Source organism: Panthera uncia, chromosome C2, assembly GCF_023721935.1.
Source record: "Panthera uncia isolate 11264 chromosome C2, Puncia_PCG_1.0, whole genome shotgun sequence".
NCBI classification, from domain to species: Eukaryota; Metazoa; Chordata; class Mammalia; order Carnivora; family Felidae; genus Panthera; species Panthera uncia.
Window position 1 is genome coordinate 3554004 of NC_064810.1, and position 22588 is coordinate 3576591.

Genomic DNA, 22588 nt, shown 5'->3' on the forward strand with positions numbered 1-22588 from the left:
ATGGATGGATGGTGGGTGGGTGGATGGATGGATGATGGGTGGATGGATGGGAAGTGGATGGATGGATGGATGGATGGATGGAAGGATGGATGGATGGAAGGATGGATGGGTGGATGGATGGATGGTGGGTGGATGGATGGATGGTGGGTGGATGGATGGATGGATGGAAGGATGGATGGCTGGATGGTTGGATGGAAGGATGGATGGGTGGATAGATGGATGGATGGTGGGTGGGTGGATGGGTGGATAGGCGGGTGGATGGATGGAGGAATAATGGTTGGATGGATAGGATCCAGAAGACTCAGGAATTTTCCCAAGACCACACAACTAGAAGCATGAGAGTCCATATTTAAACTCAGGTCTCCTGACTCCAAGCCCAGTGCTTTTTCCACTCCAGTAGTTTTGACATTATCTATAATATCTGTGAATAAATAGGAATCCCATTTCTATAAACGAGAATGCAATTCACACATATTGTCTTTCATATTAGGGCTCCTGGTCAACCAGTTCTCCTCAGCAGGTTAAGAAATGAGGAGGGGGGGGGGCCTGGGTGGCTTGGTCAGTTAAGCGTCCGACTTCGGCTCAGGTCATGATCTCATGGTCCGTGAGTTCGAGCCCCGCGTCGGGCCCTGTGCTGACAGCTCAGAGCCTGGAGCCTGTTTCAGATTCTGTGTCTCTCTCTCTCTCTGACCCTCCCCCATTCATGCTCTGTCTCTCTCTGTCTCAAAAATAAATAAACGTTAAAAAAAATTGAAAAAAAAAAAAAAAAAAAAAAAGAAATGAGGAGTGGGTAGGAGAAGCATGTGGTCCCAGGATGGGCCCTTCAGCTGCCTGATGACCAGTGCAGACACCAGAGCCCGGAGCCCAGCTCCAGAAACTCCGAGTTAGTAGGCCTAGGATGTGCCCCCAAACCTGGGGTCTTTTAAATTTCACAAATACTTGGATGAGAACCAACAGTTGAGAATCGCTGGCCCTTCTCTTACTCCCTCATCTTTCTTCCTAAGCCCTGATCAGCATTCGGACCCCGGCTCACATCCCGCATCCAAAGCCCAGAAGTTCTTGTGCAGGAAAATATGGAGAGGCAAGGAGGGCCATCCAAGTAGGGAAAAAAGCAACAAAAAAGGAAAATCGACTAGGATTACATTTAGCTGCAAACGGGAGAAAAAGCCAAATAGCAGTGACAAAGAACATGGAAGTTTATGTCTTTCTGGCACAAAACTTGGAGGTCAGAGGTCTGGCCTGACCTGGCTGCCTTGTTGTAAGGTGTCCTTGAAAATGGGGCTCCTTCTAGCTCCTGTCCCCATGGCCCTCCCCTGGGGTCTGAGAAGGGGGATGATGAAGAAAGGGGAAAACAATGGCCTGAGCCCCTGGGGAGCTGGCACTTGACCTCCATTTGCATTTCATTGGCCAGAACTTACTCATAGGGTCACACTCAACAGCCAGGTTGACTGGGAATTACGGTTTTCATTCCCGGCAGCCAGCTAAAAACGGGGTGGGTTGGGGGGTGGGGGTGGGGTTCTATTATGATGAAGGGGCGAACAGATATTAGGGGACAGCTAGCCATTTCTGTCTTCGTACCCAAAGCACGCCATTTCCCCCAACCAATTTTTTTTTTTTGAAAAAACAATGAAATCAATCTCAAAGGAAATAAAATGTCTTCCTGGAAAAATGATGGCAGCCTTTGAAATGACATGGAATGTAATTGGCTTGTGGAAGTTTTATACCAAGAGAGAAAGCGATGTCATTTTTTTTTATTTTTGCATCTTCCGAGTTAGGCAAGCCCAGAATAAACAGCTTAGGCATCACCTGAGTTCCTGTGGCCCAACAACCCATTCGGTGTGTTTATCCAACATAAACACATGGCTGGAAATACTGCTTTATCTAAGGGTGTGCTGACATCCTGAAGCCCCAGCCTTTTCTTCTGCAACGTGGGTATGACAATGGCCCCTCCCTCCCGGCCACACTCTGCAGGTGATGGACTCAATGCAACCCGGGGAAGTCGCTCTCAGCGGCCAGCAGCTGTTACGTCCCCTGATCCCGAGTCTGCTGCCAAACATCCCAGGTGCTCTGGCTCCCGGGGGGCGGAGTCGTGGCTCCCACGCTGGTGAGATGGGACTCAGGACTGTCTAAACCAAGTCACCAACTAACCTTCAGACCGGACGAGGGGTCCCCAGGATGTCTGGTGTATGGTGGATGCCTCGCTGCTTCTCGGGGACTTGACGTCATTGCAATTCTGTTGTTTTGAAAGAAAAGAAACTTCGAGTTAGTCGAGCAGAACTACTGAGTTCGGAGACAAGTCCTGACCGTCGGGGCGGTACCCTGATCCGTACATTCTATCTGGCTGGAGACAGCAAGTCGAGGGTGGGTGAGCTCAGACAGGGGAGGGACCTGGGGGCCTGGACCGCCTGGATCACAGGAGGAATCGAGGTTCAAGAGAGCAGCCCGCTGCGCCTCCAAGCCCTGGCCCCTCGGCCCCTCAGGCCCTCTGTCGGCGCTGAGTCATGTTGGTGTTCTCCATGGCCATGGCCAGCTGCAACCGCCTGCTCCTTTCAATGCCTCTGCCTCGCACGAAGGTTCAGGGACACGGTGGAACCTTCTTAGAATACACCTGCTATGGGCTGCATTCTGCCCCTCTAAAAGATGTTGACCCCCTAGCCCCCGGTACCTGTGCCTGTGACCTTATTTGGAAATAGGGTCTTTGCAGATGAGGAGAAGGTGAGGTCATTAGGGTGGGTACCTAGTCCAACATGACTGTGTCCTTGGGAAAAGGGGATGTTGGACACAGACACAGACATACAGAGGGAAGATATGAACACACAGGGAGAAGCCGGGTCTGCACCCCAAGGGGAGAGCCTGGAATGACTCTCCCTCGCGGCCTAAGGGGGAGCCAGCCCTGCCCCAAGGCTGATCTTGGGCTCCCCGCCTCCAGGCTGTGAGAGAATGCACTCCTGATGTCTCAGCTACAGCTGCGGCCACAGAAAAGCAGTCAATGCCTCTCCTAGGAAAGCTGGGAAAGGAAGGCGTGAAGCCATATTATCAAGAATCTGAGAACCGGCCCCTCCTTACAGGGGTGGTTGTGGCTATTAATACTCTTAGTATGTCTGAGGGGCTCTTGGAGCCTGGTGCAGGGTCATGCACGCCCCTAGCTGGCAGTCATCCAGGGGTCTGTGTCCCTTTCAACCCTTTTTTCTGGAAGATCTACTGTGTGTGAAAAAGTGACATCAACAAAATTGATGTTCCTTGGGTTTCTTCTCCTATGCGTGTCCCGTGGATCCTCGGAGGCTGGTGACCTGGGGGTGGGGAGGGGGACTATAGGGGTTCTGTGAGCAGCACAGAAACAAGCCCATCGCCCAGAGATGAGGCAAACACACAGCCCCTGAACACAAGGCCAGCAGAGTTCTCTCTACTGTCCTGGGAGCAGACCGCATGTGACAGTGAGCTCACATCCTTGTCTGTGCTGTGAACAAGGGCTCTCAAAACTCAGGACTGCAAAGCATATTTCACATTCAAAGGTCTACGGAAATGGGAATGTAAAATTATTCATTATCCCAAATTCGTGCACATGAAAATAAAAAAAAACCCCTCTTATTAAATATCACAGTGGCTGGGATTCAGTAGTGTTCCCTCAATGTTACTAAAAATAATACTGAATTAAAGCAAAGTTTTTACACCTGAATATGCATTAAAGCACCTGGAGGAGAAGCACCACTGCATCATGGCCAGGAATGGATGGGATGGGATGGGATGGAATAGGGATGGGATGGGATGGGATGGGATGGAATAGGGATGGGATGGGATGGGATGGGATGGAATAAGGATGGGATGGGATGGGATGAGATGGAATAGGGATGGGATGGGACGGGATGGGATGGGGATGGGATGGGATGGATGGGATAGGAATGGAAATGGGATAGGAATGGGAATGGGATGGGATGGCCAACATGTGGTATGACATCTGGAATGATGTAGCTTAGCCAGCTAGCTGCAGAGTCCTCTGCCCACAGGCTGCCTGCCATCCACGCCTCATTTCACACCTTGTGCAGAGTCTGCTCCAAGAGGTCGGGCCCCAGAGCTGCCCAAAGCCTGGGCTTCAGATAACAGAGTGGCCCTCCTCAGGGTGATCAGGGACACAAGTCAGACACAAGGTTAGAGAAGTAAAACACCTACTATTTTGCACGTGCTTCCAGGGGAGTCCATGCAAATACGAAGCCTGCAGTGCAGGTAGACGATGGAGTTGTTGATGAAGGAGAAGATTTTCAGCTTAAACTGGGCCTTGCTGGAGTCCCCGTTCTTGATCACGTTCGTGTGTGTGTTGGGGATGGGGCAGCTGGGAAGGAAGGAACGTGGCTCATTAGTGAGGAGCCGGCCTCCCATCCCCGTCCCAGATGAGCTTCCCAGCAGTACCTCTGACTGCACACACCGTGTCTGCCATCACCCATGGGAGGCGAGGACCGCCACCCTCCGGTCCCCTAGGGACGCGGCCCCCATATCCGTGCGTGTCTGGGAGGCAGCCCACACCCGACACCTGCCTGTTGTTGATGAAGCCAAACATGACCGGGTCCCTGGCGTTGCTGGATGGTGTCGCCCAGCACTCGGTCAGGACCACCTTGAGGTTGCTCTTCTGTTTATAGAGCCCCACCTCGATCTTGACATCATCACTGGCAGACACACTATAATTTCGAGGTATAGGGGAGTCCCCAATAAACAACCGCATCTCGGTGACAAAACTGCCAGCACCATGGAGGTCCTCGATGATGGTATAGACCCTGCAAGAGCGAGTGGTTTCAGGAGGTGCGCTCCTGTGACCCCACCGCTTCCCATTGTTCCCCAAAAAGCAACCCCAAAGAAGTATGGAAATAAAGGAAGACTGCCCAGATGAGAACAGGCAAGGCTACCGATTCTGAGCTGGCTGGAGCCGTGTGTCGCCCCCCAACTTGAGTTTGGAGGAGACTCAAGGACAGACAGGGGAGGGGCATCCTCAGAGAGGGAAAGGGAGGCCCCAGGCGCCCCAGGCGTGTCATGGGGAAGCCGTGGGTGGGCTCACCAGGACTGGAGTGTCCTACGGGATTGGCGAGGGTGCGTATCTGGCTTTCTTTGGTTGGTCTTAAGTAGGAAGTGAGGACAAGTATTAGGGGACCTGGGGGTTACGAACCAAGTCCTGGCCACTGTCCGTTTCTATATTCAGTCTCACAAAAGGATCCCCAAGTGACTAAAATCCTAAAGGAACCCAAAGTTGGGGCACCTGGATGGCTCAGTCGTTTGGGCGTCCGACTTCGGCTCAGGTCATGACCTCACAGTCCATGAGTTCGAGTCCCGTGTTGGGCTCTGTGCTGACAGCTCAGAGCCTGGAGCCTGCTTTGAATGCTGTGTCTCCCTCTCTCTCTCTGACCCTTCCCTGCTCACGCTCTGTCTCTGTCTCTCAAAAATAAATAAACATTTTTTAAAAATCCTAAAGAAACCCAAAGTAAAGGCGCTAGAGCGGACAGTGAGCTGGAGAGGGGTGGGGAGAGACCTCTCCACTCACCCCCATTCTGGGGTGTAGCCTGACGATGTCAGGAGGTCGTTCTGGAAGGCACAGTGGATGGGGCTCAGGATCTTCAGATGGTGGATGATGCCCTCAGGGGACAGGTCGTTCCTCAGGGTGGTCCTCACCACTGTATTCGTCACGTTCTGAACACAAACAGGGTGTCAGTGCGCTCCTGGACCCCAGCAGGCCCCCCAACACGACTGCAGACTGGTGGCTCGGGAGTGCTGGGGGAGGGCTGGTTCTTCTCTAACGCTTGTCCCCAAAACAAGAAAACCCGACAATCTCTTCCTAACATCGAATGCCAAAGAGAGCGTGACGTCCCGACCCCTGGTTTAGCCTGCGTCCTATGCCCATGTTCCTCACTGGAAGAGAACCAGAGACAAGCCGGGTCAGCCGATACCCCAAATAATAGATCGGATTCCTCCCCCAAATAACCCCCAAGCACGTTTCTGAAAATCAGGGCACGATGTGCTCCCTGAAGAAATGGAGCTAAAATCAATTGGTTAAAGTCTGCACGAGACCACCGGCATCCTCTCCGGGGGCCATCACGCGGGAGTGGGGGTGGGGGGACGACCGGGAGCCCAGGGGCCAGAGGACCAGCTCCAGAGAGTGAACGTCATCGTGTCGGGGACTCCGGGAGTGTGAGCATGCTCTCCACCCGAGCCCCCAGGGAAAACGCTGACCGGGTTCGTGCCCGGGGAAGGGAAGCCCGAGGACAAAGCGTGAAGACTAGTGGCTTGTCTTTTGAAGTTTGGCAGGACAGACCCTCCAGACGGCAGTGCGCCAGTGAACGGAGATGCACCTTCCCTGGCGCACGAGAGTTCCAGGATTTCTCCAGCGCCCAAAACAGAGCCGGAGCATCTGAGTCGGGCAGATCTTTCTGGGAAAACCACCATCGTTGTACTGAAGCCGAACCAAGTCTTCCTTTGGCAGGACGCCCCAAGTTACATTTGTCCCCAGCGCTTTGCTGGCTCGTGGCTTGGAGTTTGATCGGCACGGTGGTGGGCTCTCCAAGATCGGCAGCCCCGCACGGACACCTCCTACGTCGTCACCAGCACGGGGCCCGGCGCCAGCCAAGGACAGCTGCGGGTTGTTCGTGGTTGATGCGGAGGGGCGGGTGCCGTCTGGCTTCCGCTAAAGTCACCGGCCTTAGCCATTTAGAAGTAGCCAAGAGACAAGGGCATCTGTGTGAAACAGACAAGCCGGACCATCCACGTGGGGGGAGCAAGGGGTGGGGCTTAAATTTATGCTGATGAGGACGTGCTGATGAGCGTCCACGGGAGCACACATCCACCCAGCGCAGGCAGCGGGGCAGAGCCCCTGTGAGCCGCACAACAGGGCATCGGGCCACAGTAAGGCTTCCAGGGCAGCGTGGGGCGAAAATAGAAATTCAGAGCCCAGCAGCACTAATGGCACCCATGAATCCGACGGAGACACGGAATCCAGTGGCCAACCGGGGAAGTGGCTGTTTTCAGATGGTCCTGGGCTGAAAGTCACCGCAGGGAAGACGTGTTGAATGTTCTTTTGCTTCTCCAGCCCCTACATCGACTTCTTACCTACTGCTTTATAAGAAACTACAGCATGTGTAATTTCACGTATGAAACACAGCAGGGCAGACACCGGTAAGCTGACTGCAGCAAAGGGTCGTTAGCTTATGTTGGAACCTGCTGGAAATGACTGGTCTCTCTGGGTTTTTATATAAATGGTGAAATTAGAGTTTTTGAAAACCACCCTGATTCTTGGAGTTCACCTTCCTTAGTAGAGACTTGTGATGCCACTGCTTCTCTCTTTTTTTTTTTAAACGTTTATTTATTTTTGAGACAGAGAGAGACCGAGCATGAACGGGGGAGGGGCAGAGAGAGAGGGAGACACAGAATCGGAAGCAGGCTCCAGGCTCCGAGCCGTCAGCCCAGAGCCCGACGCGGGGCTCGAACCCACGGACCGCGAGATCGTGACCAGAGCCGAAGTCGGACGCTTAACCGACTGAGCCACCCAGGCGCCCCTGCTTCTGCTTCTGAGAACAAACCTGCCTCAGTTCTTCCCTGAAGTATACAAAATGGAAGCATTGAAACACTTTTCGTTAATACCCGTCTCCGGGTGTGCTCGTATCTCTATCTCTGTATTGTGGAGAATTTATCTACATGATGCCTGTGGGCCCTGTGGCTTTTTCCAGCTAAGAAACAGAAACTCTTTCAGTACGTGAAGTGTCGTAACGACGCAACATCAAGTCTCTGAAGGACCGTGCTCCAGGCGCCCAGTCCGGAGTGTCTGCTCCCAATGGCATACATAAGGTGCCTTTGAAAATTACTTTGTGGGGCACCTGGGTGGCTCAGTCAAGTCATGATCTCACAGTTCCCGGGTTTGAGCCCTGCACTGATAGTGTGGAGCCTGCTTGCGATTCTCTCCCTCTGTGTCCCTCCCTTACACTCTCTCTCTGTCTCAAAATAAATAAATAGGGGTGCCTGAGTGCTGAGTCAGTGAAGCATTTGACTTCAGCTCAGCTCATGATCTCAAGGTCCGTGAGTTCAAGCCCTGCGTCAGGCTCTGTGCTGACAGCTCAGAGCCTGGAGCCTGCTTCAGATCCTGTGTCTCCCTCTCTCCCTACCCCTTGCCTGCTCATACTCTGTCTCTCTCTCTCTCTCAAAAAGAAACATTAAAAAAATAATAAATACATAAAATAAATAAACTTAACAAAATCGCTTTGAAAAGAGCCACAGACAATCTGGACAGCCCCCTGCTGTCTCTACAAGAACTTTAGAAGTGTTTATGAAGATGATTCTGGACGCTGCCGAATCTTCTGGGGTGTAGATCAATTCATGTCTCTTCAGGGCCCTCTCTGTATGATCTGTATACAGTGCATCAAACTTAGCAGGGAGGCCTTAAATTGAACTTCTTCCAAAAACCCAGGAGCTTGGGGCGCCTGGGTGGCGCAGTCGGTTAAGCGTCCGACTTCAGCCAGGTCACGATCTCGCGGTCTGTGAGTTCGAGCCCCGCGTCAGGCTCTGGGCTGATGGCTCGGAGTCTGGAGCCTGTTTCTCATTCTGTGTCTCCCTCTCTCTCTGCCCCTCCCCCGTTCATGCTCTGTCTCTCTCTGTCCCAAAAATAAATTAAAAAAAAAAAAAAAAACCCAGGAGCTCAATAAAGTTTAAACTTCCTGGGGTGCCCGAGGGGCTCAGTTAAGCATACAACTTCGGCTCAGGTCATGATCTCATGGTTCACGAGTTCGGGCCCTGCATCGGGCTCTGTGCTGACAGCTCAGAGCCTGGAGCCTGCTTGGGATTCTGTGTCTCCCTCTCTCTCTGTCCCTCCCTTGCTCGTGCTCTGTCTCTGTCTCTCTCTCTCTCCCTCTCAAAATAAACATTAAAAAAATTGTTTAAACAGAGGCTTGAATTCTTAAACTGCTTAACCAAAACCAGGAGGCAGACGGCTAACTGTACATACTCCATTGTACTCGTATAAGTAAGTCCTCGAGGAAATTTTAGTTGTCGACAAACGTCAAGAAACATCAAGAACTTTTGTGGCTTCCAGGGCTGGGATGATTATCAGAGATGAATCCCTCTGCTCTGAACGGGCTGAGCCCTACTGAGTGGACCGGCTGTAGCAGGTGCCTGCCCGGCTCAGAACAGGGCAGGCGGAGAGTCCGCGCAGCCCCGCCCCCGGGGCCCCGCCCATCGGCAGGAGACTCCGCCCCAACAGCCTGCCTGGCTGCGCTGACCACGTTACTTTCAGCATCGTTCCCTCCTGTTCTGCAAGCCTGCGGTGCGCGAACTTGGACCCGAGACCTTGAGGGCGGCTGTGCCCTTGCCCACCCTCCAGCCTGTGCCCACAGACTCTGGGGCTCAGGCGCCAAGGAGCTGCTACCCCGTCTCCGTGTCGGGTACCTCCACGAGACCGTCGGGGATCCTCGAGAAGTAAAGCCCCACGGTTATGTTTAGGCTGTGCTGGCTGGAGGGCTGGAGGGGGGCCGACAAAGGCTCTGCGGTCCCCGGAGTGTCCTGGTTGCTCCTTCAACCCGGAGGGGGTCTGAGGACCCCCAGGGAGGGTGGGCGCACAAGCAGGCTTAGCGTGCAGGGGCGCTGCTCTGCCTGGGCTCCCACACATCCACGTGCCCGCTGACCCCACAGCTGCCCGGCCCCCACGGGTCCACACTGACCCCGCAGCCCCAGCACCTGGTCCACCAAGTGTCCACGATGACCCTGCAGCTGCCCGGCCCCCACAGGTCTAAGTGCTCACTGACCCCACAGCTGCCCGGCCACCTAACACATCTACGCTGACCCCGCAGCCCCAGCGCCTGGCCCCGGACAGGCCCACACCTCACCGCCGTCTCCACCCGTGCCCCATCTCTCCTCTGGCCCAGACTCTCCCCCGAGAAGTCTCCCGCCGTGTACCTCACCAGCCTCTGGAGCCCCTGCCTCCCTCCCCGGGGACAGCCCCCGGACCCACTCTCCACCTCTGTGCCTCCTGCCCAGCAGGATGTTGCCTGCTGGTATCGCCTCCCCAGGCCTGTGGCCCTCAGCACCATGAACAAGCTCAGCTCCTACAAGTGCCCCGGGGCCCAGGTGTCCCCACTGGGGAGCAAGGCCCAGGCTCCAGCCAGAAGCATCTGAGGGCCTCTGCCTTCCTTGTGCCCCTGAAGGCCCCTGGAAAGGCAGAATCACGGATGATGTAGGGCTGGTCCCCAGAGGCAGGGCAACCTTGACCTTGACCCCCCCCATTGACCTTGCCGAACCTCCCAGTCCCATCGGTTAAACTGGGGGGGTGCAGCAGACCAGAGAGGCTCACATGGTCCCAGAGTGGCCTCCAGCTGGGCGGCCCCACCCCCTGACCGGGAGCCTCTTTGTGCCGGTAGAGGGACGACCCCGCGGCCGTAAAAGACTGCGGTAAAGACGAATCCCGGTAGGACCACAGTCCCTCTGGCCGGGTCGTTCTGATCACACCGGGCCACCTGCCCGGTGTGCACACTCACGTGCACACTCACGCACACACGCACACACACACATTCACAATCACACACGCCTACACACACACACGTGTTCTCACACACTGGCACACCTGGACACTCATGTTAACACACGCAGCTTTCCTGCCTTTTCCGTCTCCCACTGGCTCTCCATCTGCTATGCTCCAGCATCACTGGGAGCATCCTTCAAACCCTGAAGCCCACCCCAGGCCCTTTGCACCACAATCTCACAGGGCGAGAGCCCAAAACTCCCTCCTGATTCCAGGACACAGTCTGGTCCCTGGTGAAGACTTGCCCTGTCCCCCTTTGTTGGGTCCCCCCGCTTAGAGTCAGAGACCTTGGGGTGCACAGCCTTCCCTGGTCCCTCCCCCATATGGTGCGAACGCTCTCTGTCCCGGCCCCCACTCCCAGCCCCCGCCCCACCCTGGCCGCCCAGCCCTTACACTTTGCACGACGGTCCCGCACTCGCTCCACCCGGCCACCAGGAGCACGTGCGTGCTGTTGTGGTCGCTCACGTTACAGGATGGGTGTCCCAGGTACAGGGAGGACTCGGGGATGGACTCCTGCTGCAGGAAGCGCCTCTGGACGGCGATGGCCACCTTCTCAATGTCGCAGAGCACCCTGACCGCCTCGGTCAGGTTCAGTCGCGGGGGCAGGCCCCGGGGACCCGGGCCGGCACCTGGTGCCATGGCAGCCGCGGTTCCCGCCGGGGTGGGGGCCTGCTCGGGGCCAGCGGCCAGAGGGGGGCCAGGAGCCTGGGTTGTGCTTCTGGGAGAGTCACCTGCAAGGCACAAGGAGGTGGAACCAAGGGTGGCTCTGTGTTCAGGGACAGCCACCCGACCCCTGGCCCGTGAGGCCCGCACGGAGGGACAGACGGGGACAGCAGCGGACACGTGGACCACGCGTCCCGGCCGCAGCCCCACACAGGCCCCTGTTGCGTGTTGGATGTTTGTAAAGATATTCAGGGCTGTCCGGGGGCTCCCTCCCGGGCCCGCCACCCTGGCACCTGCCTTCTCTTATCCCGAGGTGGGGCTCACCCACTGCTCTGCCCCCTCACCGAGGACCCTGATCTCCAACATGCAGCCCAAACCCCGGCTCGTGGCGTTCATGCCTTCTCGACCGGCCTCACCCGCCTCTTGGCAGCCGGCGTCCCGCCCTCTCCCACCACCTCCCTGCAGGGGCCCGCGCCGCAGCTAACCCTAACCCTAACCCCGCCACACTGCAGCCCTCCCTGCCCGGTGCAGTGCTGCTGTCCTTTCAGACTGGCTCTAAGACACCTCTTCCGGGAAGCCCTCCCTGACAGCACTCGTGGGGCCACAGGATCTCAGTCCCCGTGAGCCCCCTGCTTCTACCTCCAGCAGAGCACATCCTGTCTCCGGTGACAAGTGTTTACTCGCATAAACGTCTGTCTTGCACCACTTGACCACGGATCCCTGGCTGGCAGGGGTCACCTCAGCGTCAGCGCTGAATCTCCTGAGACCCCATTTAACGGGAAAAGTAGCAGGTGGGAGGAGGGCCCCAGGAGAGGCACTTCTCCCGTGCTGCTTATCACACGGGCTGCGTGCTCTGTGTGGTCGTCGTTTAGAACCCGAGAGAACGTGGCGGGCCTCACTGTAATGAACGTATTTTCCCATCACGGGCACCTGGGAGATGCGAGGCTGGAGACGCATGGAGAATGTGAAGGGACACATACGTGTGCACATACACGTGTGTGCACACAGACGCACATGTTAGAAAACTCGTCCAGGACAGAAAAACCTGCCGACCTCGTCTGGAAAAGAAACGCTTTGCCGACGAAAGTCCTTCAAAGAACAGATTACCCGACGGTATCTCAGGAGAAGGGATTGTGAGACTCTCACCGTCACAGGATCTTCCCGAAAATTCCACAGGGAAGCGGGGGGCTCCTCCCGTGCAGCTGCAGGTGTAGGAGCCCAGGGTGTTGTGGCAGGACGCGCCCGGCTCACAGTCGTGCTCCTGGCTGTCACATTCGTCGTAATCTGCGCGACATCAGAAGCAGGACAGACACTGTCACGGGGCTCGAGGGCCGCGGGGGAGGGGCGCTTCTGTGCCCGCTGTTACGCACGCCTTGTGGGGGGACGTGCGTCTCGGCCAGCAGAGCTGAAAATCACTGAATGACACCGTAGGTGGACGGTTCTGGGGGGCTCGGGGGACAGGGTGGCACCCACTTCTCAGCCAGGATGGGGACACGAGCTGGTGTCAGGACGTCTGCTGGGGCTGCTCCAGAAGGAGGGGTCCTGGTCCCGGGGCCGAGAGGGGCCGCAGAGACAAGACCACAGGCCCCCGGCCCCTCGTCTCGGGCCCAGGTGCGCCCACAGCGAGCCATCCCCGGGGAAGGCACTCAGCCCACTGGCTCGCTCCGGTCTCTAGGCTCTGTCACTCAGTTTGTTCACAGCGACACGGGTTTACTGCAGAAAATGGGTACAATCCGCACCTAAGGCCACCTCCCACATACAACAGAGTCCTCACGGTGACCTATGTCCTTGGGCCCTTTAAAACACAGACTGCGATGCAGCTCGGGCCGTGCTTTACATCTACGTGGGAGTCCCGCTTCCTTCCCCAACCCTTATTTCAGGAATGTTTTCTGTCTCAACACGCCTCGCTTTTAATAACCGCATCAAAGTCCATGGCGTGGGTGTGTCATAAGACACTTAATATCTCCCCTGTTACGGGGCTGTTGACCACTTCCAATCTTTTCCTTTTCTTTTTTTAAGTTTACTTATTTATTTCGAGAGAGAGCGCGCAAGCAGGCAGGAGAGGGGCGGAGAGAGAGGGAGAGAGAGAATCCGAAGCAGGCTCCAGGCTCCGAGCTGTCCGTGCAGGGCCCGACGCGGGGCTCGAACTCATGGACCGCAAGATCGTGACCTGAGCCGAAGTCGGACGCTTAGCCAACTGAGCCACCCAGGGCGCCCCTAAAACATTCACATTTTTATGGAGTCGCCCCTGTCGGCATTTCCCCCTGGGGGGCTTGGTTTGCCTTCTGTTTTGAAACTTAGAAAACCCTTCTTATTCCCAAAACCAGAAAAAGATTCATATTATCTCTGGTTGTTTTTGTACATGTAAGTTTTTGTTGTTTATTTTCAAGTACGCTGTGCGCCACGAACGGAATTGCGTCCCCGAAATGCGTACACGGGAGCCCCAACCCCTAATGTGACCGTATTTGCAGGTGGGGTGTTTAGGAGGTAACTGAGGCCAAGTGAGGCCATTACGGAGGCCAATCCAATGGGACTGATGTTCCTGTAAGAAGAGGCGCCAGGCACCCCCTCTGCAGGTGTAAGGGAAAGGCCACGGGAGGGCGGAGGCAGAAGGTGGCTGTCCCCATGTCAGGGAGAGCCCCCCTCCCCCTGGAAATCTACCCCGGACATCCAGCCTCCAGAACTGTGAGAACATACACTTCTGTGTTTAAGGTTCTCCATCGCCGCGTTTGGTTACGACAGCTCAAGCCCACTAATACGATTTAGAGAAGAGAATCCAAATTGCCTTTTCTCCCTGCTTTCCTTTGCATTTATTTTTACCAGGATCTCCTTGGAAACTGTTCTTGGGAGGAAGTGTGGCTGCAGAGAGGGACGCGTCTGCCCCCGGCCCAGTGATGTGGGTGGCCCAGGAGGCCCAGGGGGGGACGCAGCCCAGGAAGGGAGCAGCGTCTCCGGACAGCTGCACGCACGGCTTCACCCGAGGATGTTTTGAGCCCTTAAACCTCCAGAAATAGCACAGTAGCCATAAGACAGACGAGGGGCCTGTGTGTTCCACACTGGGCATCTCCTACAGGGGGACCCCGAAGAGACCCACGTGCTGGGCTCTCCCCACCTCGCTTCCGGAACACGGTGAGTGACCGGGGGGCCCGGCCTCCGCCTACCTTGTATGAAGGTGTCCTCGCCGACCACCTCCAGCAGAGAGGCGTTCCGGAGGGCGACGAGGAACGCGGCAGACACCTCGAGGACATCGACGTCTGCGATGATCAGCAGGTTAAACTCCACCACGACGCTGCCGTTGGCGACGCGGGTCACCTCCATCTGGACCCCACCGGCGTCCACGTGCCGAAGCATGGCGGCCGGCAAGGAATCCCGCACCTTTAGAGAAACCGCACAGGTAAGGGGCCACGCGCCGGGAGGAAGCAGGTGCCTGTCCCCGGCGGCGGGGGGTGGGGGGGCACCTCCTGGGATTCTGGCCGGCAGCAGACTGGTCCAAGCCAAAGGTCAGTTCTGGGCCCGGTCTGGTGAAGCGAGCTGTATCCCAGGTCTAGCACCAGTGCCTGTGGGTCCTGAGCCCCAAGAAGTGCCCCGCTCCCCCAGAGCACGTCTGCTGGCCAGTGTGGACGAGACGCACAAGCCCCACCCCGGGGGGCACGTCACTCATGGGGGGCTCACGACGGCATTTAGAACCTGCTCTCCTCAGCTCAGAGCCATGGAAGGCGCAGGCCAGACAAGTGGTTGTGGGAGGGCGGGGGGGGGGGGGCGTCTCTCTCACTGTGTTTTCTAGAACAATCCTTTTACTGCTGATGCTGCCACGATGCCTCAGGCTGTGGCGTTCTGTCCTAGCCCCTCACAGTCCAAACACCCAGAGATGCACCCCGCCTCATGACGGCTGTAGACAGTCCGTAGAATGCCAGCCTTCTGGAAAAGTGCACTTCCAGGGTTTGACCTCATTCAGAGCCTGCTGGGTGTGGTGGCCCAAGGCACAGGCTCGTGGGTTCACTTCCCAGTGGGGGACAGCCAATGTGAACAAACGTGCTGTCACCCTGCTGTCACTTGGGCACCATCATAACCACTGGAATGACTGACTCTCTCTCTCTCTCTCCCTCTCTTTCTCTCTCTTTCTGTCTGGGATGTCCAGAGAGGGATCAGTCACAAGCTTGGCTTAAAGTCACTTTGGGTTGCATTTCCGACCAGTCTCAAAGCAAAGCTCCGGGCCCCCTTGCTAAGAAGTGACAAGGAACGAGGCGTCGTGTTAACCCACAACCTCCCAAAGTTGGTCCGAAAGTCCTACGTACGTGATAAGCCGCACCATTACTGGCTATCCTGAAATTCTAGACAAACCAACAACGGCCCCCAGAAATAGGCGAGGAATGGTTTGAAGAGGAAAGGTTACTCCAGACACGTGAGTGGAAAAGGGGCTGCCTCAAGGGACCACCTGAGGACTGGTGTTCGGGGCTGGGGCTTAGTGTCGTGTGTCACAATCACAGAACCTACAGAAGAGGGTGAATGGAGCCATCAACAACTCTCGAGTCCACGCACTGGGCCGAGAGCTGGGGACCCCAGGATAAATAAGGCAGAACCCCAGGTCCCAAGGAGTCCCAGTGGGACACTTCCCGGAGGCGGGAGACCCATTTTCCAGGCCAGCGATGCCGTGAGGGGAGAGCAGAATCAGTTAGCGAGCCAGGGGGCTAGCACGTTAGCACGCTCGGCCTGGAGGAGGCGCCGCTCTGCTTAAACCCCAGAGTCAGGAAAAGCTGAAAGGGACGAGGTGTAAGCAAGACGGTGAGACCATGACAAGCGCGTTCTCTTCTCCTCAAAGGGGCATCTAAGCGCCAGCAGAGAGAACACGGAGACGGCCACCCAGACTGAATTGTAACAATACGCCGTCTCTAGGGATGTCAGTGGGACGACAGGGGAAGCCTCAGAAAGATCAGGAAACATAGTAGCAGAGCAGGAGTCATTTCAGCCAGAGAGTGAACCCAACCCAGTGTGCATCAGAGACCGAAACGTGGCCTCTGCGCTCGCTGGAGCGTTACCCGGCCATAAAGAGCGGTGAGCCACTGCCGAACCCTGAAGACGCGCTCAGGGAGATGAGCCAGGCACAAAAGGTCACGTATCGCATGATTCCGCGCACGTGAGATGCCCACGGCAGGCAAACCCACAGGGACGGAGAGCACATTAGTGGTTGCAGGGGCGGGGGGTGTGGAGAGTCACCGAGAATGGGAGAGGGGCGTCTTTTGGGGGTGATGGAAACGTTCCGGAATTAGACAGCGGTGGCGGTGGTACAATTTCACAAATAAAATCCAAACCATTGCACTAGGCACTTTTTTTTTTTTAATTTTTAACATTTATTTATTTTTGAGAGACAGAGCACGAGCAGGGGAGGAGCAGAGAGAGAGAGGGAGACACAGAATCCGAAGCGGGCTCCAGGCTCCGAGCTGGCAGCACAGAGCCCGACGCGGGGCTCGAACCCACAGACCATGAGATCACGACGTGAGCCGAAGTCAGACACTTAACCGACTGAGCCACCCAGGCGCCCCGAGGGAATATCACTTCCGAATCTACACCCTACACTGTAGGTCACTTGCTCCCACGGTAAGCACTTTTAAAGTGTGCATTTTAGGATCTGTGAAATAGATCTCAATTTTTTAAAATTTTCTTTGTGGGGCGCCTGAGTGGCTCACTTGGTGTCCGACTCTTGATTTCGGCTAGGGTCATGATCCCGGGGTCGCGGGATCGCACCCCGCTTGGGATTCTCTCTCTCTGCCCCTTCCCTATGCTCGTGTGCTTGCTTTCTCTCTCTCTCTCTCTCTGTCTCTCTCTTTCTGAAGCAAGGAGGCAGCAGAGGCAGCTACTCAGCATCTAACGATAGACCCCGGGACGCCAGGCGCCACGCTGGAGCCAGACGCCCAGCTTCCTTCAGAAATGAGGGTCCCAGGCCCCTACAAGCACAAGTCCTGCTCGACTGGGACTGAGATCCTGCCCCCCTCCCTCCCGCACATCCCAAAAGGAAACAGAGACTGGCTTCGCCAACTTACCACCCCGAAGAACAGCTCTAGGAAGTCCTGATACTCCCTGCTGCTTGCGTTCCGGAAGGGCTCCTCGTACCTGACGTTGGCTATTCTGACTTTCCCTCTGAGCTTCTGGGCCGCTGCGGGACAGAGAATAAACACGTCTGGAGCGGTAACGCAGTAGGTAACGGTAAACGCGTTAGGTGATGTATTAGGTGACACGTCCTGATAATGGCACTGTCATGTCGGCCGAAAGAATATCAGTGCCCTGCGTGCACAGACACAGCCCAGCCCGCCGCAGAGGGTGCCGGCACGCAGCCTGGGCGCAGAGAGAGGAGCTTCCGGAGGCTGCAGAACCAGGCCAGCCCCTGCCACTCTCCTCTCTCTCTGTGCACGGGTGTCCAGGTCACTCAACGGTAGGCACTACTTTGACAGCACAAGAAGTCCCTATTCATTCCGGGGCCACAGGTGCACAACTGGGCGTCCCGGAGAAGCCAGGACAGAGGGTGGCCTCGCCCCGCCTCTGCTCAGCGCCCACAACTCGGGACAGAGGGCCAGGGGTCCTGACCCTCTCCTTCCTCCCCTAGAGCGCTGTTTCTCCGCACGTTAAGGGCGGCCCCTGCTTTTGCACTGGTCTGTTCCATGTGAGTCTGCTCCCTCCACACGGGGCCTCCGGAGGCTGTGGGACGAGAACGTGGTCCGAGAATACTGCCTGCACCAGCAGCCACCTCGTCAGTCCTCCACCCGATGCCTGTGGGGTTCTTGCTCCGTGCCTAGCCTTCCGGGCAGTGGAGGGAAAGGCCAAGGTTCCCCTGCCCCCACAAACCCCAAAGCCATCCCAGGACACACTGCTGGATGACCCCCAAAACCACGCCCTGGGGATCACTCCCGTCGCCGTGCCTGAGGGCCACTGGTCCAGACACGGCAGCTGGAGAACGCAGCCTGGTGGAAAAGCCCGGGAAGCGGGACGGATGAGCCTACGGGTGAGAAGGGATGTGGACCCACCCCCAGCATGGGTCACACGCCCACAGGTGGCCTCTCCTGCCAGCAGGTGAGACCTGCAGAGGCCACGTTGACGCGGAAAGCCCCGCACTGGCTCTCAGAGGCACCGACCACCCCTTCTCCAGCTCGCCACGAGCCTGCCTGAGGGCATCCCCGCACACCGTCTCCGCTCTCACCCCCTGGTCCTTGGTTAATCGGTACTTCAAGGTATGCAGACAGAAGCTCTGACACCCCCAAGGGCTGTGCACCCACCTCGGGGCACACGGCCGTCTGCTCTTGGACAGCCGCCCAAGATCTGGGGACCCATCTGCAATGTCAGGCTGGCCCTCGGCTGTTCGGGCAAGTTAGACTTTCGGGAAAACATCCGGTAGGAAGGAGGAAACACAAGATTTATCTGAACACGTAACTGTCACGAGCACCAGGGCCGACAGACGAGCTGTCCGACGGTCTGACGTCCCACCGTCCACCTGTCCTCCCCGGAAGCCGAGTGCAGGCCCTCTGAGAGCGGGGACATCAGAGCGAGTGCACAACGCTCAGTCCAGAAGCGCCGCGTGCATTTTCCTGCCGCGGACCCGCGAGGACGCCGCCTCCCCGCTGACTTTTGACAGCCAGCCCGTGCGAGCTGAGCCAGGCTGATAAGAGGGCAGAGACCCAGCCGCTCCCCAACGCATCCAGCTCTGTCGGACCCCAACCCACTAAAAGCCATTCTCGTACTTTTCCCCTCCCTTTAAGAACAAGTGGGGACAAGCGTTTCTGAAACCCATCACCCACCTGTCCTGACTTTCAGGCGGGCCCTGGCGCTTCCGTTCCCGCAAGCTTTGGCCGCTATCTCCACCAGGTGCAGGACGCCAGGCTCCAGGCCCGACAGCGTCAGGCTTGCGTCTCGGGTCTCCAGGTGCACCGCGGGGCTCCGCGGGGAGGTCAGGGTGAGCCGGAAGGTGGGGTGCGGGGTGAGATCCGCCGCCCATGCCACGTGAAAGCTGGTGCTGCTCACGTTGGACACCGTGACCCTCTCGATGGGGACGGGAACTGGGAAGTGGATGGAAACACGGAGAAGATTAAAATCAATCCGATGTTCCAAGGAGACAGGACAGGAGAAGCCTCACCAAACGCTAAAATCAAGCACACGGCCTGGGGACACAAGAGGGCCTCCTGGGGGGGTGGGGGGGGAATGCCAGCCCAGGGAAGTCCTACAAAGTCCCCTCTTGCAGGCAGAGCACGTGGTACAGGGTCCCCACCCCCCCGCCTCAGGGCTCGACTTCCTGCTCCAGCCTTGGGTGAGACAGGGAGGCTTGGGAACAGGGAGGAGAGAACTCTGGAGAAAGGTTGCTGTCCTAACAAGCCCAGAAGTTGCCACCGGGGACCGGGCTGCACGGTATCCCACTTGGCCCAGCCCTGCCTACCACGAGCAATCTACCTGGGTATTTCTCACAGGACTTTGACCCAACGTCTGCATGAGGCTTTGCCAACTGGAGCTCAACTCTTTCCCAGTGTGTTCAGGCCTCAGGCCACGTGTCCCCAGGACATACGATCCCAGGCACTCACCACAGGCTGGAAGCTTCAGAGACTCAGGGGTGGGGGCCGAGGGAAGGTCCGGGGAGCCGGAGGGTCGGGGGACCAAGTTCTGTGGCCTTGTGGGGTCCAGAGCTGCTGGTGCTGTGTCCCCAGTGGGGAGGCTGGCGTGCCAGACGATGTGGCCTGTGGGGCCCTCGGTAGGACTGGGCCAGAGGGGCCGCTCCGTGCTCGAGTCTCTTGATAACCACCCAGGGGTGCTCAGCGAGCCATTCGTGGGCCCAGAAGGGGAGCTGTGGGTTGTCCCAGGAGCCGTGCTGGCTGGCCACCGGCCTGTCACCAGGCCTGGGGCCCTGCTGGGTGCTCCCTCCTCCAGGCCTTGCCTCGTGCTGTTCTTGTCCTTCCCGACCGGGCCGCTGCCCCCTCTCCTGGGTGGGGGCCCCGGGGTCTGGGCCTGATTTGCTGCAGGGGTGCCCCCCGGGTGCCCAGGGCTGGGCCACAAGGCAGACATCTCTGGGCCAAAGGCTGCTGTCTCTGTGCTGAGAGCTGGGGCCATAACACTTGTTGCTGGAGCCAGCACCCCTCCCGTGGGGCTCACCACGTCACCTGCTGAGACACATCCACTCTGAGAGGAGACACCTGGTCCTAAAACACCTAAACAAAACCCACCAGATGCCACCCACAAGCGAGAGCCTCCCAGGCGGGCCCCAAGTGGGGACACAGGCAGTCTCGTTGGGGATTATGGCATTATGAGTATTTAGGGGGGCCCGTGTCCACGGCCTCCCGCGTGCTTTCAGAGGGTGAGGCAGGGCCTATCCATCTGATAAATGAGGCTCTGAGACACCAGGAGAGGGGCTCCACCTGGTGGCTGCACAGCCAGGGCCTAAGTGCAGGGCTTGGTTCCCGCACCCAGGGGGCCTTTGGGAAAAGGGGGCAATTTCTCTGGATCTGTGCTCAGGGTGGGGCTTGGTGCTGGTCACTGACATCAGCCTGCTGGATGGGACATGACTAAGGAAAGAATGCGGGACAGAGGCCAGCGGACATTAGAAAGGACGTGGGATATCAGGTCCCCGGGGGCGAGGGTGTGGCCCAGAAATGCTGGGGGAGGGGGTGGGGCGCACCCTCACAGGCCCGGCCCGCGCGGGAAGGGTTGGCGTCCCTGGCCGTCCGGCACCGACAGGTGTAGGAGCCCTCGATGTTGATGCACTGGGCAGCGGGTGAGCAGTCGTGCCCCCGGCTGTCTGCACACTCGTCCCAATCTGCCGGGCGGGAGAGGAACAGGACAGAGCTCGTGAGAAGTGGCCCTCGGGCACTTAGGAAACAGAACAGGGATCTGCTCAACCACGTCTGCAGCCAACCGGGGGAGGGGAAGTGCCCTGGGCATCCAGCGGCCCCAGAGGCAGGCCGTCCTCAGATCCCTCCCCAGAAGCCTGTCCCCGAACCAAGACCGCAGGCTCAGCATCTGCTTGCTCCGACCTTCACGGCTGGCGGGGCTGAGTTGGCACCCACCGGTGTGGCTATATTCCTCTCTCGTGCATTCTTTGTCGCCAGACCCCAAAACGCAGGGCGCCTTCCCTTCTCTCTGATGTGCCAACATCGTCTCATGTTTTAGTACTTTAACAAAGAGAACTGAGCGAGCCAGGAGTCCGGCTAAGTGCGACCTGAACTTTCGGTAACACGGCCTTGGCACGCTCCTCCCCAGTCTGGGAAACCACTCTAAGAATCCCAAAGACACCATGTCACCTCAGCTTCTGAGCTGAGCAAGGAAGAGTGCTAGGTAAGTGTGTCAGTCCCCCCCCCACCCCGGGGTCCCCCAGTGCTTGCCCGCCCACCACGCCCAACACAGCCCGGCACTTTCCAGGACCAGCATCGGCCAGACTGTGAAACAAGGTTCGTGGGGACCACATTCCCTTCCCTCCCCGTCCTCTCCAACCTCCTCTTCCGGTCGTCCCTCCCCCACCCCCAGGCCTGCTACCCCCACTCATTCTTGCTCTAAGGAAACACCTGCTCGTCTCATGCATTTGACATGTGACTGAGGATAAAGCGCCGTATGTGATACTCATGGTAAACCTCAAGCAATAAACATCTCAAGCTGTATTCCAGGCTGGGGGCGGGGGGGGGGGGGGCGGGGGAGGGAGGGGCATAGGTTTCCCACGCCCCAGAACCCAGCCCTCAGATCACTGCCTGTCCCTCCCGGCCCCAGGGGAGCAGGTGGCCCTGAGCAGAGTTGTCTCTTGAGGAGGAAGGTGCCGGGGTACCTGCCAGGGGTGACCCGGGCGGTAAGACGCGTGCGTGTCAAGGCCGGTCACGAGGTCCTTCTGCATGGGATTCTCTAGAGCCAAAAGCGGAAGCACCCGATCTGGGCTAGACCCGCGGGCTCGTCAGCTGATGCAACAGCTACCCCTCCACCCTGGCCGGGGCTCCTCGGCAGACAGGGCCCCGGGGCCGGGCCCGCGGGTCTTCCTGGAGCTCGCCCGACCCCCCCCCCCCCCAGCCTGCAGGCAGCTCCCGGAGTTTCACGGGGAGCTGGAGGCCTGGGGTGGAGCCCAGGCTGGCCAGGCGGCAGGGCCCGGCGGAGACCAGAGGTCCCGGTTGAGACCCGGGTTCCAACCACTGAGCACCCGGTGGCTCTTTTCAGTCGTGGTGAGTCACCTGGCCTCCCCAGCGCGCAGCTCATAAGCGAGCCCAGAGCAAGGCCGGGGCAGCTTCATTTGGTCCCATAGCAAAGCCCCAGGCCGGGCAGCTGTGCAGTTCAGAGGGAGGAGGCAGGTCCACAGGGAGAGCTGCCGGTGGTGTCTGCACCTTCCGGACCAGCCGGCTGAGTGGGAGGCGGGGGGGGGGGGGGGGGGGGGGGGGGGGGGGG

At 57.9% G+C, this 22588-nt stretch overlaps 1 protein-coding gene across 1 annotated transcript in view; it reads right to left on the bottom strand.

Moving 5' to 3' along the window:
• The window catches only part of UMODL1 (uromodulin like 1), a 62071-nt gene that overhangs the window by 3812 nt on the left and 35671 nt on the right, over positions 1-22588 (bottom strand). The window contains exons 9-19 of the mRNA XM_049628532.1: positions 20847-20984; positions 19759-20331; positions 18985-19242; positions 17239-17351; positions 14362-14575; positions 12347-12484; positions 10931-11268; positions 5525-5670; positions 4530-4766; positions 4168-4327; positions 2149-2233 (exon numbers count right to left, since the gene is read on the bottom strand). Of these exons, the coding sequence (XP_049484489.1) occupies positions 2149-2233; positions 4168-4327; positions 4530-4766; positions 5525-5670; positions 10931-11268; positions 12347-12484; positions 14362-14575; positions 17239-17351; positions 18985-19242; positions 19759-20331; positions 20847-20984 (2400 nt within the window). The remainder of the gene's footprint in view (positions 1-2148; positions 2234-4167; positions 4328-4529; positions 4767-5524; positions 5671-10930; positions 11269-12346; positions 12485-14361; positions 14576-17238; positions 17352-18984; positions 19243-19758; positions 20332-20846; positions 20985-22588) is intronic.